The following is a 20,000-nucleotide window of genomic DNA, read 5'->3' as shown; positions in this document are numbered from 1 at the left end:
GTTCAAAAAGGAAATGCATGATGATACAAAACTGAACTTCCTATCTCTATTCACCCAACAAGCGAGAAAGAGAAACATCAACAATGTAAAGACCATCACTCACCGGGACACCAGCGTCACGCTCACAAATCAAAACCATTTTGTAATACAAGCAGGAACAGTGTTAACACATGTAGGAGCATCATGACTCTGAGCACTTTTCAATTCCTCAATTCCACAAACAAGCGCTAAAACTAAATAAGCTAAACTGTGGTTACTATCCTAGTCCTGTACAGCTCATATCTTTCTGCTGGAACACAGACAGTGTCTCCAGAGATAGTAAACTGAGTAAACTGATACTGAGCAGGATTTATAATGCACAATTATTTATTGATCTTCAGTAGAAAGTAAAAATGAATGTGAATATGAAGTATATCGGCTCTTCCTGTACGCATTCATTACAACAGTGCTTTAACACGCAGCAGAACAGAACAGAACAGAAAGTCACGCTGTTGATGTTGATTGGTTGGGGGGTGAAGCTGCCGAGTTATAAGGTTTCAAATCAACAGAAACAACATGTACATAAAAAACCTCACATACAGCACACAGGTATAAGGTCACCCAGTCTCTGCTTCCTACACCTATATCTTTCAGGGGCACTGGTGCAGAATAAAGACACACACACACACACACACGACACACACACACACGTACATATAGAAAAAGTAAACAGATAAGCCAAAAGTTTGCTTATCTATTTCGGGAGGCCAACTCTGCTTGCCTGTCTGTTTGCCAATACTTTTCAATCCATTTATATAGAGCATTATAGCTGCACCAACCTTTACCTTATCAGGGTTTATATCAGCTCTGCTTTACGAGTCAGAGATTCCTATTCAAATACACTTCTACCCAACGGACTGATAATTATGTGTTATAGGATAAATAATCATATTAAGCATAATTAATTGTGAGGAGACCTTTAGACAATTTAAACCCCTAATTTCTACTGCTTGCCACACTAATCCCTTCCTATGTATAATACTCATCTATATTGTTTTTTTTTAATAAAGGTTGATTGAGTGAACTGGTATCTTTTGAAAGCATTCTATCAGATGGAGATCACTTAAAAAAAACTAAGAATAAACATGCAAGAGTTTAGTGGAATTACAGCAAATTAGACACCAGAACTGTAAAAGAGGAAAGAAACAATAAATCTCACTAATGTGTGTGTGTGTGCTGTGTATGAGTCTGGTGCTCAGACGGTGAGTAAGTGTGTGTGTGTGTGTGTGTGTGTGTGTGTGTGTAAGTGTGTGTGTGTGTGTGTAAGTGTGTGTGTGTGTGTGTGTGTAAGTGTGTGTGTGTGTGTGTGTGTGTGTGTGTGTGTGTGTGTGTGTGTGTGTGTGTGTGTGTGTGTGTGTGTATAATGTCATTAGTGTTGCCATTTAAAAGCTCATGTCACGCTCGCTGGCTCAGTGCGGGACCCCTGGCAGGAGAAGAGCTGACGCTTAACAAAACCACGACCCTGACACTGTGCAAAAACACACACTGCCCTTTATACTGTGTGAGCGTGATTAATGGACCAATAGAAATGCTCCAAAAATACATGGAATAAAATCTTCCAGCATTAAAGTGTATTTAAATGAATAGTGTTATAAAGTTTCCAGTGCAGAGATATCAAGTTCTCTTTAAACAGAGAGAGAGAGTTCCAGTCAGATCACAGTGTGTTTAAATTAGCCTTCAGGGTTCAGAGTGTTCCAGTGGATACGGTGCTCCATGATGATACGAGAATCACCAGTTAAATTATAACATTTCATAACTTAACAACACTCACATAACACAGTATATCCTGCACATGTGACTGATTCACTAGTGTCCCTCGTATCACTGCTAGGTACTCCACAGCAAAGGCCTGCTGTGAGGAGCTGCAGAAATCAGGAGTGAAGACCTGAAGCCTCACCTGCAGAGAACAGGTTTTAAACTCCAGGCCTTAAACGGTCAAAACAGCCATTCAGCTTCTTTCTGTCCAGCGATTCGCTCGCTCTCAAACCCTGTCAGCTGGGCAGCATGTCTTTAAGTGCATCATAGAGACACTTCTGAGAGCCTTTTTATGGGTCAAGAGAGAAATCAGTTTACACCCTCTTGTGGCAAAACCTTATTTTAGTGATCTACAGCACCGGTCAATTGTGGATCATGCAGCTGGATTTTGGTGAGTTTGTGTGTGTGTTATTGTGAGAACACAAAAAATACACTTTGCGTGTTGTGAAACGTACAAATGGCGTGCACTAATTCCCTCTTAAATAATCGTGTGTGTTCTAGGCATAACGTGAAATAAACCAGTGTGCCAATCAGTGTGCCAGCTGCTCATCCTTCCCTTTAAGAGGCAGGTGAGCTCTGACTTTGGCGCGTTTGTATCTTAACAGCGTGGTGCTGTTGTGCTTCTCAGCAGAGGAAACTGTGCTGCTCGTTCACACTGTGAAGATACGCCAGCAGCTCATTTAAAGGAACAGCAATGTTATTTTATTCTTTATTCTCTTTATTGTGCGTGTGTGTGTATGTGTGTGTGTGTGTGTGTGTGTGTGTTTGTGTGATGAGCGGCGGTGTACAAGCACTGGGAGCACCTGTAGTCCTGTAGGACTCTGATGATTGATTGTTGTCTAGGTTGTATTCAGTCAGTGGAGCTCCTGTGTTTTCTGTTACCAAGATAAACAAGATAAAACTCCAGAAATGTACCTGAACACACCTCATTTCCAGAACACCACGCCCATCAGTGTAGATATATTCAGAAGATCTGCAGCTGTTTAAACCAGGCAGGAGGAAGGAGTGAAAATATACTGTTGACGGGGTGAAAGATAGCAAAGAGCATCGCGACATGCCTTTCACAGGGTGTACGATAGAGCGATGAAATTATCATATATATATATATATATATATATATATATATATATATATATATATATCATTACATCTGCCTGAGACATGACTGCATGTGTTTAGTTTCGCAGTAATCTGTGCTGAATAATTAAATAATACTCTGAATTGTGAACTATATTTAATATTTACAACATATTGAACATTTGGATTGTAATATGATGTCCACAGGAACAGTATGTTGGGATAGAATATTTCTGTATCATACACACATCTCTACATCACATAACTGCTCTTCATTGTAATAATTTGCCCTCAAATTGCAGTCATTTATATACCCGTTTATTATACCCATTTACTACAAATCCATAAGATCTGAATTTATTATATTATATAATTTATTATATAGCTCTTAAGCTCTTGTCCTTCAAAGAAATTGCAAAACAAAGGTCAGAAACACATAAGAACACACACACACACACACACATTTGTGTAAATGGCTCCAAACGCAGTAAAAGCACCACCGTAACTACTTGAACGATGATATGCTCTTCAGGCATGTGTCACACACTTAAAATGAGTAATAAGTGCTATTCATCATACTTTCACACTCAGGTATAAAAACACACAGACAAGAAGTCCTACACTGAATTAATTCAGTTTAATTCCAGACATACAATCCATCTTCTTGCCTGCTATTACACCGCTTTCAGCTTATTCATTCCTATGATGACCTTTCTCTGGTCTTACCCATTCAGAGAAAAAGAGAGAGAGAAAGAAAGAGAGGCAGGGAGAGAGAGATAAATTTCCTCAGCTCATTCTATCTGTCAGATGCTAGGCTAGCCCACCTGCTCCTCTAATGTAAGAAGCCTCCCACTTTTTTTATGACCCCACAAATTACACATGCGATTACGGGACCATATGTACAGCATTCCTGCTCCTCCCAAACACACACATGCTCTCCTCACTTCTATTAAACAACCAATTACAAGACCCAACATTCACCCCTCCTCCCGTCCAGCACTCCATTCTCACCTACTTAACCACCCGCATGCACGCTGCCTGTCCTCACAGTGAATTAATACACTATCCTGCACAGTCTCTTTAATGATCTGCCCCTGCAGACTTCATTACTCAGTTTAAGCAGGAACATCAGAGGAGACTGGAACCAAAAACTGCAGGTAAATTACAATATGAAGATCCACATCGACAGACTATTTTAACCCAATTTTCTCCCGAATTTATCTGAACCAATTAACCCAACCAATCACCACTGATTCTCACATCACACGCACATCAGGATGTATGTTTTCTCCGATACCTGCCGAACAAGTCAAATTATTTTCACACTGCCGGATCCCCAGTTCTGATACATCAGCCAAAAGATGCCTGTGCCCAACAAAGAGGATACCATACCTACCCACCAGAGAGCACAGCACATTGTCCTCGCTCGGACTGTGGTTGCTGATGGTGAAACAGCATAAAACAAACTTGTCATTCTAAACTTGGGCGATTCTTGTATTAATAGTCCTACTCACAACTCACTACTCACTACTCTACTGAAATGACAGGATGCTTTCTGTTCACGTTCATCATTTATGCAATAATTACAAATACTAACAGTGATGGAACTGTTTTAATAGATTGAATACAGTTTTACAGCTTGTCTAATGACAGATATGTATTAACTTCAGTTTTGACTGATGTAAAGCATATTGACATGGAAAAAGACATGAGACACAATCCTACTTCCTGTCCTATGACTTTTGCCATGCTTAATAGAAGCTAATGATAATGCTGCACTAATCTCTCGTGTCTGTTCACACAGTAGAGCTGGACAAAAAGTGAAAAGCTGTGCAGAATACCCACAATACAAAGCATTTGTTAATCCATGAAATGCATGATTGGTGTTTGATGGAAAGTGTGTGAAATAACTAAAGCAATTTTAATTTTTATATAAACAGACCCCACTAAAAATAAACAGACAAACTTACTGGGGCAAATAAAACACTTCACACTGAACCAAAGAAATGTAAAGGTAAAGCTTTACTCCTCTTGGTGACACGATACTAAAATCCTTACAGAACCCACAGCAGGATCAGAATTTTACAGAAAACACTACAAACCTGAAGGGAGAATCTGAGTCCGGCCCGTGCTCTTCACTATACGGCTCTGAGTTCGGCGGCCGTTTGAATGACAGGTTGATGGAGTGATGTGGTTGTGTGTTCCCTACGACTGCAGGGGTCACGGGGGGGTCAAGAAAGGTAATGAGGCCATAAAAATGCAGAGTGGAGAGCCGGAGGACGTACGGATGGAGTGAGAGAGAGGGAGGGGTATAAACACAAAATAAATAAATCGAAAAAATAAAGAGAAACTTTGTTGAAAAACAGACCAGTCCTCCACCCTCCTCCCCCCGGATTAACACTATAACCCCCCCATAATAATATTAATAACGCTTCCTTTAGAGGCCGCTCTAATCCAATATGACCCGCATCGCCCAGCCGTGCAACAATAACTCATCACCAAACTGGGATTAGTGTTCTCCTTCAGAGAGGAGAAATGATGTTTCATATACTAACAGAAAATAAGTTTAGCAAATCATGTAAATTACCTTTCAAATTAGATACTGAATTATTTACAGTAGAATAATTACATTTATATTCATACTAGGCACTAAATTCTTTTATATTTGAAGTAAATAGTGATTTATAGTAGATGATTAATTATTTCTCATTTACGATAGATACTGAATAATTCCATTTATATTTACATTAGGCACTAAATCCTGTGAATGTGAAATATAAATCAGACAGTGATTTGAAGTAGATAATTAATTAATTGTAGATACTAATTCATTTATTACCAATTAGAAACAAAATTGTTTTAATAGATGATGAAGAATTTGTAGTTGATACCGAATGATTTATAGCAGACACTGAATAATTATTAGTCAACAATAAATTATTTTACAAATTTACTAAATTATTGAATATTTAAGGAGGAATAGTAGATACTGATTAATTAACTGTAGATACTGAATCATTCCGTTTACATTACTGTTTACAGTAGATAATTAGTCAAATACAGTTTATACTGAATACTTAATATTTACTCAGTAAACACTGAATCATTTGCAGTAAGTACTGAATAATTTAGAGTCACTATATGAATTTTTGGACTGAATTACTGAATTGTGGATGTACGGATACCATACTGACTGTATACTCTTCTGTGTTCTTTATTATAAGAAGAAAGTGTAAATAGAATACTGCAGCTGTATTTTATTTAGTTTTAGTTGTTTTTCTATTGCTTGTGAACTGGTAGATTGAAGCAGTGAGATTTGTTTCTGGTGTAAAATTTAAGGTGGAATTTTTTTAAAAAATTCAATCTGAACTTAAAAATAGTTTACTGCTATGATTTACAAGCAGCTCCATCAGTAATTGTGTGAACTCTGTTTTTTTAGTCTAAAGTAGTGGAAAGGCCCTTTAGGCTCCTCTGAAGAGACATGTTGAGGCGAAGTGGAGAAGAGCTTGTTAAACCGGGTACTGAAATGGGAGGAGAGTCTCTTACAGGGAATAAATGAGCATATCTAGAACCGTCTTCATGTTCCGGTTGCTGTTCTGAAGCTCCTGAGTGTTACGGCAGATCGTGTTGGTCGGGTTAGACAGACAGTGAGCAGATAGATTAAGAATGAATTAGGAATTAGTTTGTAGAACTGTTTTTTTCCTTAAGAATGTTGTTTTCTAGTCGTTGCTGTTGTTCTTTAATTTTAAAAACATGAATTATGTAAAATTTACATTTATTTTTAACTGTAAATTCTGGGCCTATGCCCTTTATTTACTAATAGAATCATACTGGTAAATCTTAAGTGGCAGCACAAGATATATAATTTAGTGGCACTACAAAAACTGAAAAGGAATCAAAACTAACATTTTTGCTCAACTAAGTTAAAAATGCTCTTTTAACTGAAAAAATCTGGGTGAGCTCAGGTCCATTCAATTCAATTCTAACATATTTATTTAGCACTTTTTACAATAAACAGGTCCAAACCTCTTAAGTAAACTCAAAGACAGCATGGGCAACAGCGGCAAAAAACTCCCTGAAACTGAGAGGAAGAAATCTTGGGAGGAACCAGGACTTAAAGGAGGAACCCGTCCTCCTCCGGTCGACACCAAACAAATCAATTTAGTAAAGTCTATAGGCCAAACATAAATTCTTTAAATTATTTAAATTCTCCAGAACAGTAAAGTTGAGTAAAGTGGATTAAAGCGATATAAAAACACTAGCTGGTAATTTATGCAGTATTGTTGACTGATAATCAGCTAGAATGAAATGGTCATGGTTTTGGTGGGAAACATAAAACTAATCAACCTGAAATAAACTCATAGGACTAAAAGCATAATGAGCTTTATGAATAATTTCCTCTGGTGGTTTAAAAAAATGGTTAATTTACGTACTTTAATTTATGACCCAGCATTTACATCTAACTGTGATAAAACACTGTCTGGATTAAAAGCCTGAAGGAGAGTTCCGGTTTATCATCTCAGTTAAATTTCCTTCACCCGTTCCCCCGCAAGAGCCAGAGGATACTGACTTATCAGCAGAAATGCGGCTGTATTTTTACACGCTAACGGAGACGACGAGACTCCAGTGCAGACGAGACGCGTGATCCTGCAGCAGAGTTTAGGAGAGCAGGTGACCGAGCCCCAGATCCTCAACACACATCAGACCCCCCTCTCCTCTCATGCTGGATCCAGTCAGCTTAATCATGAAGTCAGAGTACACACAGTTAAATTCATCTCTCTCTCTCTCTCTCTATCCCTCTCTCTCTCTCTCTCTCTCTCCTCTTTATTTACTCATAGTGATAGACGACGAGAAATCGCCTGAGGCTTTGAAGATTTGGTGTGAGGAGGAGTGTGGGATGCATACTCGCAAAACACACAATATGAATGCACGCTGAAGCGTAAGTGTGTGTGTGTGTGTGTGTGTGTGTGTGTGTGTGTGTCAGAGGGAGTGAGTGAGATGGAAAGAGAGAAAGAGAGAAAGAAGGAGAGAGACACTTCACTCTCTGTTTGAAGTTGGCTGCTTGGCTTTGCCAATTACCTCATATCAAGGATTAGATGAAGGAGAAAAGAGCGAGAGGGAGGAAGGATGAGTTGAAGGAGAGAGAGAGAGAGAGAGAGAGAGAGAGTAGAGGGAGTGAAGGAGAGGGGAACGAGGGAAAGAGAAAGGAGGGAAAGGAGGAGTGAGCAGGGTACAGTAGATAGGAACTCTCAGCAGGGGGTCCAGGCACCACTTTCCCTCAAATAGGACTCCAGAGATGAGGAGACATGAGGAGAATTTGGGACAAGAAATAAGAATGTAAGGAAAGAAATGTACAGAAGAAAAATTGGCCAAAATACAAAGACATTGGATTCAGTCACATAAATAAATCCATAAACCCATGAAACCCTTTTTATCCTTTATTTTTTAATGAATGTTTATATAACTATGGTCTTAATTTAAAACCATTTTGACAGAGGGTAGTGTAATAATATAATTAAACCACCAATAGTGCATGTTGTATCATAAAGAGGCGGGGCTACACCTAAATGGAACAGATCACCTGTATTACATGGAGTAGCTGAGTCGTAGGTAAGCTATCAGGCAACTAGCTAGTATTATTATTGATCATGTGGTGTTATTGTGCTGTTATTAACAGACCCTCTGTAGGATTTTCTCTGCAGTTTTTATCAATAAGTTTATTATTAATGTCAACCAGAAAACGTTAGTGAGTCTACCGCAGTCAGATGTGCTGGTCTGTTTCAGTAGTATTTTTTTTTGTTTGTTTTCATCAGTTTTACCACATTTCTTTATTTTTTTGTAAATAGTCAGCAGTGTGTGCTGACAGCAGCTCGGGGGTTAAACCGGACCGTCGTAGATTTGGCTTATCTCAGCAGTAAACACAGTAAACTGTTCTGTAGATGAAGTTGGAAGAGAGATACTCTTAATGATTTGGAAATAAAAATCATCAAAAAAAAACAAGCCTGAGATAAACTTGATGGTCTACAGAAATTAGAGGGGAGTCTCTAATAAACACAGTTTGCAAATTTGGTCAAAGTTTTTGGATTAATTTCTATATGTTGTAAATGAATGGAAGGGTGCCCATATTTTCATGGATTTAACCTATAATATGCAGCACTTTAACTGACCTGCACACAGATTCAGATAATCACTTTAAATGAACGACTACATAAAAGACTTGTATCGGCTGCATGTGCTCTCATTTCTGACTGGAAATTAAAATATACCTGTCTTTAGTAACCTGTGCCCTTTCAGTTTATAAATGATCATATTAATGATCATAATATTTTACTATAGTTTGGATGATGAAAATAAGCTGCTTTGTTAGAATTGTATCTGCTAAAGCAGTAAGAGTGTGTTGCTGCCTCTGTGCTGAAAGACAAGGCTGCTGGAAGGAGAGTTCAGAGTAAAATAAGAAGTGTAGGTTTAAATACAGTTCAGGAGTTATTTTGAAGAATGGTCGGCCTCCCGCTCAATTACTTACTAAACTTCCAAAAAGTTCAGGAAAGAAAGTCAGTGAAAGCCGTTTCTCTCTGTCGGCTAATAAAGCTGCAGAGTACAGATACAGAGAACAGAGGGGTTTAGCGCGGTTTAAAAAGCTCCTCGACTGGTCAGATCCTGCTGTTTACAAACACAGTGCAGGAGCTTAAAGTAGATTCCTCTAAAACTAAAATACTGTCCACATTCTGCACTAGCTAATCTCATCACCTCTGAACCAACGTTACGTTTTTTCTCGAACGTACAGCTCAAGGAAGAAGAATTAAAAGAAGTGAGTAGGTAGAGGGATGGGAAAGAAGGTAGCATGTGCTAACCAGCAAGAAAATCTTTACACAGAAATAAAACAGCATGTTTCATTCCATATATAATAACTTCTTACCCCAACCATAGTAATAATTATCCATTTAAAATCAAAGAATTACTATTTAACCAACAATTAACACATAATAAAACCATCAGATTTCAGTGAACACTTAGAAAAGTGAACTGTGTTGAAAAATGTTAAGGCTCTATACCACCGTGTCATCATATATCATATACACATATATATTACAGTGTGTCAGACATACGTATATGATACTTTGAGGTGTAGTGTAGGAAAGACATGTTCACACTCTGGTACCTCAGGTATATTCACAGTGTAGGGCTGGTTATAGAAACTCGGGGCATTGTCATTTACATCTCCAATCTGGATGTTCACTGTGTCCTTCACCACCTGCACAAAACACAGAGCATTCGGATCACATTCACTCTGCACTGCTTATTTATATCATTTTGGTACTTAAATGTATTTAGTTTAAGACTATATGACAATATCATTATATTTCCTTCTTCCAGCACTTCAAATCATTTACATTAAATAAATAAATAATGTAGAGCCACATGAATTAATGACTTAATTAGAGGAGGAGTGCACAAACATTTAGACATATAGAAAATCTAATCTAACATAAAGGAGAGAGAAAAACTTACCCCCTGACTGTCACTGACAGAAAACACCACCTGCATCTCCGATTTAGTCTGCAGCAAAACATTAAACACAATTTAGTAATACACATTTAATAATAATAATTTAATAATAATAATAATTTAATAATAATAAAAATCTTATACAGTTTGTGTGTGTGTGAGTGTGTGTGTGTGTGTGTGTGTGTGAGTGTGTGTGTGTGTGTGTGTAAGTGTGTGTGTGTGTGTGTGTGTGTGTATATACCTCACGGTCAAGTGGCTGTCGGAGCCACACCACTCCAGTGTTCTCCTGCACAGCAAAGAAACGCGATGCTTCCTCACCGACCACCCCGAAGATCAGCGGCTCTCCATCAGGATCCACCGCCTGCAGCTGAGTCACTGATGAACCTGCAGAGAGAGAGACAAAAAAACAACTAATTAAAACCAAAAATCATTTAACCGCCCAAACACCTGCATTAGGCTCTGTAGACTCTACATGATGTATTGAGATTTAAAGACTGAATAGTGAAAAGTCACACAGTTTTATTCATTTTGAAGAGACACTGAAGGCCAAACATTGAGGGCCAAACACAGGCTGATGAGTCATGACCGATCCAGAGCGAGGAAATCTCAATCCAGCGAGAATCAATTCTACAATAATAAAGAATCAGAAATGAGCCGCACAATTACAGACAGAGCAGAACCTCCATCAAACAGCATTAAACACAGAGAGAAACAGGTCAATCAACAACAGCTTTACATCTCTCTAATCTCTCCGTCTCTCTAATGTATATACTAAATATTAATATTTGTAATATCAGCAGCATCAGCACTAAATAATGTCTTTAACTGAAAACACAGGATTAGGATTGTGGGACACTGGATAAATAAACCAGCAGGAAACAAATAAAACAACAGCAGAGAAGAGCTTCAGCTGTTCGGTTGATTGAAGGCACATTGCATTTTTGAGGGTGTGAACATTTAACATTCCTCAATCCACAGGGTCACCTGTACTCCAGAAATACACCACAGAAGCATTATCACCCACAGTGGACAGAGCAGTGAGTGGTAATGACTGTGACCAGCACAGTACAGAACCAGAACAGAGAAGCAAAGCCTCCCAGACTGAGAACGGAACTCCTACATGGTACTGTAGTTCACCATCAACTCATGGTGTTATTAGTTGCACCACACCAACCACATATCTGAGAAACTTTAGAGGGTTATTGATAGGAGTTTTTGGTTAATCAGGGCATTAATGATGAGAATTTTAAGAAATTGGACAAATTTATGTAAGAAATGTGTCACTGAGGGTTCATGGACCCATTCAGACCTCCCGGCTGATCTGATCACAAATTATTAACAAAATGCCCAACAGTTCACACCTAACACCTTAAATGCATTTCCTGTGAGAGCTTCTGATCAGATCCATCACATCACTTCAGCTGGAGATAGGGCTGGAGACGGGGCTGGAGGCGGGGCTGGAGGCGGGGCTGGAGGCGGGGCTGGAGGCGGGGCTGGAGGCGGGGCTGGGCTGAAGGTGGGGCTGAAGGCGGGGCTGGGGCGGGGCCGGGTGGAGCTGGGGGCGGGACTGGAGGCGCGACTGGAAGCAGGGCTCCAGTTTTTTTGCTGAACAGAGTCCTCCTCCTAAATCCAGATGATGAATTAGTTTTGCTTGTGCTCCAGCCGTGAGTATCACCTTCTTCCATTAGCGCTATTGTAGTGTGCTCAGCTGACCCGTGTGGACGGTGCGGTATCATTGGGATAAGGTTAATGTGGACGGGGTTTTGCCGTCAGGGGAGCCTCAAGACGCTTTGGTGTTCACAACAATAGTCATGTGGTCATAAGCGTGTCTGAGCACCTTTTGGTTTGAGTGGTCAGAATTCGATGCATCCTTGAGATGCACTGCACTCGGTTCACACCTGTGATCCTGCTGACCACTTATGATTGAATCACCCAGGACCCAGGTTAATGCCAGGTGTGAACGGGGCATGTTGTTCAGGTTTAATTCAGAAACAGCACAAGTGAACTTTTCATTGTGATTTTAATAATAAAAGTGGTTTGTTTTAAGATTTTTTTGTAAAGATATCTTATGCCCCCCCCCCCCCCCCCCCACAACACACACACACACACACAGACATTCTGACATTGTATAAAAACCTGTTTAGTGTGTGGACAGTAACAGGTGTGTGTTTATAGATGCACCTGGCGAGGGGCTCCCTAACCCATCCTGGCTTTAGATGAGATCAGAGTGCCAGTTGCCGGGATGTTGCCAGACTGCACTAATGAGAAACACCAACAAAAGAGCCTCCCAGAGCCTTCACACACACACACAAACACACACACACACACACACACTCCCTCACAAACACACACACACAGATACACACTCTCCCTCACACACAAACACACACACACACTCTCCCTCACAAACACACACACACACACACACACACACACACACACACACAAACACACACACACTCCCTCACAAACACACACACAAACACACACCCACACACACTCTCCCTCACACACAAACACACACACACACTCCCTCACAAACACACACACAAACACACACCCACACACACTCTCCCTCACACACAAACACACACACACACTCCCTCACAAACACACACACACACACACACACACACACACAGACACACAGACACTCCCGTGCTACGACAGAGGCCATGCAGTGCCTGCATTAAAGAGCAGGATGGGGGGGGGGGGGGGGGTGATACTGGGTCGAGTGAGGAGTAACCTGGAATAGAACAGGAAATGATGTACAGGTGATGTGGTCTCCTCACGATGGGACATGACAAACACAGTGAGACACTAATGAATTAAAGCAGAGTCGCACTGCAGGAGAACTTCTTACTGAAACTGAAGATCAGAAGCTTTTTATTCAGAGATTTAGTTTGGGACAAAAGTGGGACAAAATAGAAAATGTTTAAATATAGAAATCTGACCCCTCAGGCAGCACTGCATCCAGAACCATCATTCAACAAGAACCGATAGAACCACATGGGTTAGAGATTCCTTTAGCAAAACCTGTCAGGCTGAGCTGTCCATGCAATTTTCAACAAGACAATGTAAAACCGCACGCTGCACACAGAATAAAGGGATGCTTGCAGTCCTGATCCGGACCCAGTACAGAAAGTGTAGAAAAGTTTGAAATGCCTCAACAACTCATGAGGTGTTTGGAGTAGGAATTGTACAAAAAAACACCTGAAACACTTCATTTTTGGCATCTTTGGTGCCTAAATTTTGTTGTAAAAAGTGTTGTTAGAGGAAATGATAACACATAGTGGTAATGCTTTATTGGAGTGTGTTGCCAGCCTAAAATGCAGGAATGAAATGGAAGTTGACAAAACATGAAAGATTTTGGGTTCATACCCTGTGCAATAAAATAAAGTTGTCAATATATATATATATTTTTCTATTCATATATTTGCATTTTCCATACTGTCATTTTCTGCTTTGGGATTATAAGTACCATTTCTCCCTAAATATTATACTTTCCTTGATGTTGTGAGCCTCTAAAATCTCCATATATACAGCTCTGTCACTGTGTGTGATTTCTGCTTCAGTCTTATTTATCAGGACTGAATATCAGTGTGAAATTTTACCCAGATCTCAATCAGGATTAATCATAACTAATGACAAATAGACTCAATGAAGTTGTTCACTTTACAATGAAACCTTACCTGCTTCTCTCTATTTCACACACACACACACACACACACACACACACACACACACACACACACACACACACACACACACACACACACAAACACACACACACACAAACACACACACACACAAACACACAAACACACACACACACAAACACACAAACACAAACAAAACACACACACACACACACACAAACACAAACACACACACACACACAACATAAAGCTGCCACCATGTCTTAACACGGGCAGGTGCGCCAACAGCTGAAGCCTAGCCTCCCTCTATATCAGCTCCGTCACATCTGTCACAAGCCTAAACACCAGACACTACAAAGGCCAATTAGTCTCTCTCACACATTCATACACACACATACACACACACACACACACACTTTTATTAATACGCACCACTGTGGCAAGAAAAAAAGGTGAAAAAAGGACTAATTAATACAACGATTTATGAACCTCTCTCCTCCTTTCTAATGAGATTTATGCAAATTCAGCTGCTTTCAGTGTGAGTTATAATTTGGTTGAAGACGGTGCAAATTAAGCATTTTACTATAGGCTCATTAATAATCAGGACTTGGTTCTTTCTCGCGCTCTCGGGGCCCTTTCGGATTCCCGTCGCTGTGGGGACATCCATCGTCCGTGGGCAGACGTGCTGGTGCGGGAAAACAGATGGACATTCGGAAGAAATATCTTGTCTCTGAGCTCAGAGAATGCAGGAAATTCCTCCTACACGCCGGCATTTAGCACCAGTTAGAACCTGGAGGGAAGATGATTGCAGTGTCTACATGACTTTATGTGGCCCAGATACACTTTTATCAACACTATATTATCTCTACACTGAGTTATAAATACAATATCCGGATATAATGTGGTCAAACACTTTAGGATGATCCAATAAACTCAGGAACTAACTGTCTGTAGAAGTGGTGTAAGCTGTTGTGAGCATTTACACTTGTGCTTTTGTGTGTCTGTGTCACACTGCAGTTTAAATGTAAAGTTGGGAACATGAAGGCAGGAATACGATGATCAGCAGACCAATCACTGTTGCTGCAGTTGCTGCACAGCCACCATGCACAGTTTTACTAAAGGGGCGCGGCATAGAGTTACACACAGTTTATTTGACTCAGAAGCATAAATTAGCTTTAACTGTCAATCTTCCAAAAGTGAACCTAATCTTTTGGCAAAGTCTTTGTTTCTACTTACTTATGTTAATTAATACTATATGTAATATAAATGGGCTAGAGTTATGGCACCCCTCCAATGTAACAATGATACAAATACAATTGTCATCAATTACACTTGTTCTTACGACCACCACCACGTAACCATATGGCAACATCATTGCAACCACCTGTGATACCTTTAAAACAACTTAGCAACAATCTAGTAACATCATAGCAACCACTAGTCAACACCATAACAACCACTTGAGGAAACCATAGGGACCACCAAAGCAACACTTTTGCCACCAAAGAGCAAACATTTATCAACAATAACAATCATCATTTTAAACCTGTAGCAAGCACCTCAACCAACTGGAAAACAGTAGAAAACAGTAGAAAACAGTAGAAAACAGTAGAAAACAGTAGCCACATAACAAATAACACATTGGGAAAACTGTTGATGCACAAAATAACTTATAAAATATGAGTAAAAGAAATGTTTTCTATCCAATAATAACAGGTCTATCTCTATCTCAGTACAACACTGCTCTCTAATGGTCAGAGTTGAACACAACACAAAATGAGCCACTGTCTGAGACAAATCTGTATAAACTTAATATTGCAGTATTTACATTCCTACGTATAAGCATGCACTCATCTGCGCATGAGTTTAAATTCTTTCTCAGCAAGGCCTGTGTGTGTGTGTGTGTGTGTGTGTGTGTGTGTGTGTGTGTGTGTGTGTGTGTGAATGTGTGAATATGTATGTGTGTGTGTGTGTGTGTGTGTGTGAATGTGTGAATATGTATGTGTGTGTGTGTGTGTGTGTGTGTGAATGTGTGAATATGTATGTGTGTGTGTGTTAGTGTGTGTGTGTGTGTGTGTGTGTGTGTGTGTGAATGTGTGAATATGTATGTGTGTGTGTGTGTGTGTGTGTGTGTGTGTGTGTGTGTGTGTGTGTGTGTGTGTGTGTGTGTGTGTGTGTGTGTGTGCTTATCAGTGGCGGTGAGGCAGGCAGCCCTTTCGTCTCGTCCTCTCCCCAGCCTCCTGCTCTCGCTGACAAATGACGCTATTTAGCTGAAAGTGATGCCGGTATTAAGCTTATGAATGATACACTGCACATTAACAGCCTCCAGAGCAGAGAGCCACTGACAAGAGCAATGTACCCCCGGCCTCATCCATCTCTCTCTCTCTCTCTGTCTCTCTGTCTCTCTGTCTCTCTGTCCCTCTGTCCCTCCGTCTCCCTCTCCCTCTCCCTCTCCCTCTCCCTCTCCGTCTCTCTCTCTCTCTCTCTCTCTCTCTCTCTCTGTTTGTAGAGGGTGTTATGCAGCTGTCTCTACACACAGAGCAGATGAGTTACTCTGGACCACATGACCTCAGGGCTGGACTCTCTTATTCATCAAAGTTACGTAGAAACGAGAGAAAAGTGAAAAAAGTAGACATACGATCTTCTCTACAGACAAACCAGAAAACAAGAGTCTCTGCAGCATCCCTGCACCCTCACTTTACCTTTATAGCAGAGATTAACCCAAACAGAACCCGAAAAGAAACGTTTACTCACAATAAATCTTAAACATAAATATTCATAAAACTACAATTACAACTAAACTATACAACGAAATAAAATAATAAATCATGACCATACCAACAAAGAACAATACTGTTCATTATGAATTATTCTAAATAAAACAACAATCTGGGGCATTTCTACCTTATATCTATAACATATTATGTAAATGTGCAGGCGTGAGCCAATAAAAACAAATCACTCATTGGCCAGGCAATTAGTAGTTTCCTTTCAAATTCACTAATTTCTTGCACTTTTTGAACAATAAGTTCGTTGTTAATCTTTGCTTGAAATTTCAAATTTACAAAAAAAAAACAAATACTTTAGCACAAGGATTCAAATGATCATTTGTATTATTACCACATTAATAGCCCTAAATTGTATTAATCATTTGATAAAATTACTATGTTTTTTTTAAGTAAACAGAAATAGTGCAAAGAGCCGATTCGATATCAGGATTCATCATGAATTATTTCAGATACGTCAGATTATAAGTATCACAGTCATGTAAAAAAAAGAAATCCATTATAGAGGAAAAAATACATCAGGATGCATCGATAATTGTTTTATAATTGCATTGCAGACCCCAGACATGTGATCAAACTAAAATGGACAAAACAATGAAGCTTAACTTTAGAAACTCTTCTGAGATGTCTTAGTAAGAAATGTGTAGTTTCTCACTCCTGTTCTAAACCCTTTAATAATGCACTGATATTAAACACTTTCTAAATTAATCTTTGTTACATGCAGTTACAGCACATGCAGATCTAAATACCCAAAGCAGAAAACAAAACACTGCTTAATTTTGTTGGAATATTTAGAAATGTAAAATACTGCACTCGTGCAGCAGACAGTGAAATTACCAGCATTAAACGAGCCCTGTGGACTCAAACAGCATCCCGGTTAGGCTCCTAACTCAACACTGAATGAAGCGCGACCCGTCGGGCCGGGAGCCATGTTTGTTTGTAAAAGCAGTCTGTAGGGAGAGTCTGTGCTGGGGGGGTGGGGGTTTGGTGTGGGGGGAGTTTGGTGTGGGGAGAGTTTGGTGGGGGGGAGTTTGGGCTGGGGGGAGGCAGGATGCAGGTTCAGCAGGGCGGGGATACGGAAGGAGAAACTCAGGCTTTGCTCCAGGACGGCAGCAGGCGGCAGAGAATAGCGGCGAAACGTGAAAACGAAAGAGTGAAAGAGAGAAGCGCTAAATCAGGATATGAAGAAAGAGAAAAGAGAAGAGGGCTTCAATTTCAAAACTTAAAATAGAGCGCAGTATAACAGCCTGCAGCAGGTTGTGAATAATGTTCATTCAGGGAGCCTCTCAGAGAGGAACAGCGGTAAAAACACAGGATCTTCTGTGGATCGTGTGTAAAACAGTCAGTCCAGTTGTGAGGATCAGGATTATAAGCTACAGTATAAACACATTTAAACCATCTTATACACCATATGTAATCTATCATCTTAACCCTATTTATGATTAATAATCACAAACAATGATTGGTGCATTTACCTTCAACTATGGTTACCAAGAACACATATTACTTTTAAAGTTGAATTTCTCTGCACAAGTCACATTAAAACAAAATTAAACTGATAAGTGGCCATATGTCTAAACTATATCTTATTATTGTGCCCTTAATTACTGATCAGAACTTTAAAGTCTCTTATACACAAATTTGTACCTCAAAGCATCAGTTTGAGAGCCTGAAGTAGCATGCGTGAATACTGATGTGTGTGTGATCCTGATGTGTTTGTGTGTGTGTGATCCTGATGTGTGTGTGTGTGTGTGTTTGTGTGTGTGTGTGTGTGTGTGTGTGTGTGTGTGTGTGTGTGAGTACAGACCCGAAGGCAGCGGTATGTTTAAAACAGCTCCAGGCTTGTAGACGAGGAGGCCCAGGAGGCTCTTAAATCACCCCACAGAGGGCATTCATCCCCGGGCAGATCAATAGAGCCTCAGCCCCGGTGACTGGAGACGACCCCCAGAGGACCGGGGCAGCACACCTAAACTTTATTAATGTCATCCCATCTCTACACACCACAGCTGGGACACCAGTACTGGAGATGCGTGTGTGTGTGTGTGTGTGTGTGTGTGTGTGTGTGCGTGTGTGTGTGTGCGTGTGTGTGTGTGTGTGTGTGCGTGCCATCTTCAGTGTTTTATTCTTCCAGTCTTTTACAACAGTTTGAAAATTGTCTTCTGTCTATTAAATACAAGAAAAGACACAGTTTTTGGCACTTTTAAATTAATTAATAAGGGATTGAATTAAATAAAAATATGTAATTTAAATATGAAGATGACTAACATCTTCCTCAGAGAATTTAAATGTTCGCAATGAACAATTTAAGCATTTGGTAAAACTAGAGAAATGCAACATACAGTTACAGTATATTTATAATCAGATTAATACAGTAATCTGATTATTTAAGTAGTGATGTATACAACATACCTTCGATTTCATAGATCAGAATAAGAGATCTGATTAAGAGAGCTTGATTTTAGCTCAGTAGTGAATTTTAACTCTTAAACTCTATGTTAAAACAGACCACAGTACCAGACATAACGGAGCAATGTTTAATACAGCACCCAATTAAAATAAAGCATTTAAATAATATTTAAATTCTAGCTGATATTTGTGCAGAATATTGCAGCTCAATGTGTTAAAAAATAATGTTTTTGTCTAGAGTCTAACTCTGTAAGTTTATTGTCTCACTGCACAGTAAAAGTCTGAATATTGTCTGACTTAAACTCTGAGCTCTGATCTGATTACTGATTCAAACAGAATTTGAGATAAATGATTGATTAATTTCTGATATCAGAATAATTTTACTGTGTTGATTATATAGGTTTAAGATCTGTTAATATATGAGTATATCTGTATGTTACTCTGGTCTTCAGTAATGAAGGTCAGAACACTGACTCTGTGTTGCTCTGAAAGTCGTTCTGTTCTGTTCATCCCTTAAGTCGACACTGATACAGACATTTAAAACCCAAAGAGAACTGCACGTCATTTATAAATGTTGAATGGGGTGAGAAGGTGTGAATGCTGATGTCGTTTTAAATGGGAACTGAATCTCTTAAGCAAGTCAGACTTTATTAAAGAGGAAAATCCCTGTTTTTAAAATTATTATGCTTAAAGTATTACACTCATAACATGTGAGAGAAAACCATGGACAATCATTTTAGAGCTTTTCTGTGCTCTTAGTAAAAAAGTGTGT

At 39.5% G+C, this 20,000-nt stretch overlaps 1 protein-coding gene across 1 annotated transcript in view; it reads right to left on the bottom strand.

Moving 5' to 3' along the window:
• Positions 1-20,000, bottom strand: part of cdh23 (cadherin-related 23) — a 277,788-nt gene that overhangs the window by 197,978 nt on the left and 59,810 nt on the right. Inside the window, exons 4-6 of the mRNA XM_049481005.1 lie at positions 10,619-10,761; positions 10,381-10,428; positions 10,031-10,123 (exon numbers count right to left, since the gene is read on the bottom strand). Coding sequence (XP_049336962.1) covers positions 10,031-10,123; positions 10,381-10,428; positions 10,619-10,761 — 284 coding nt within the window. The remainder of the gene's footprint in view (positions 1-10,030; positions 10,124-10,380; positions 10,429-10,618; positions 10,762-20,000) is intronic.

This window comes from Astyanax mexicanus, chromosome 7, assembly GCF_023375975.1.
Source record: "Astyanax mexicanus isolate ESR-SI-001 chromosome 7, AstMex3_surface, whole genome shotgun sequence".
Classification (NCBI taxonomy): Eukaryota; Metazoa; Chordata; class Actinopteri; order Characiformes; family Acestrorhamphidae; genus Astyanax; species Astyanax mexicanus.
The sequence above is the reverse complement of the archived record's forward strand: the minus strand, read 5'-3'. Positions and strand labels throughout refer to the sequence as shown.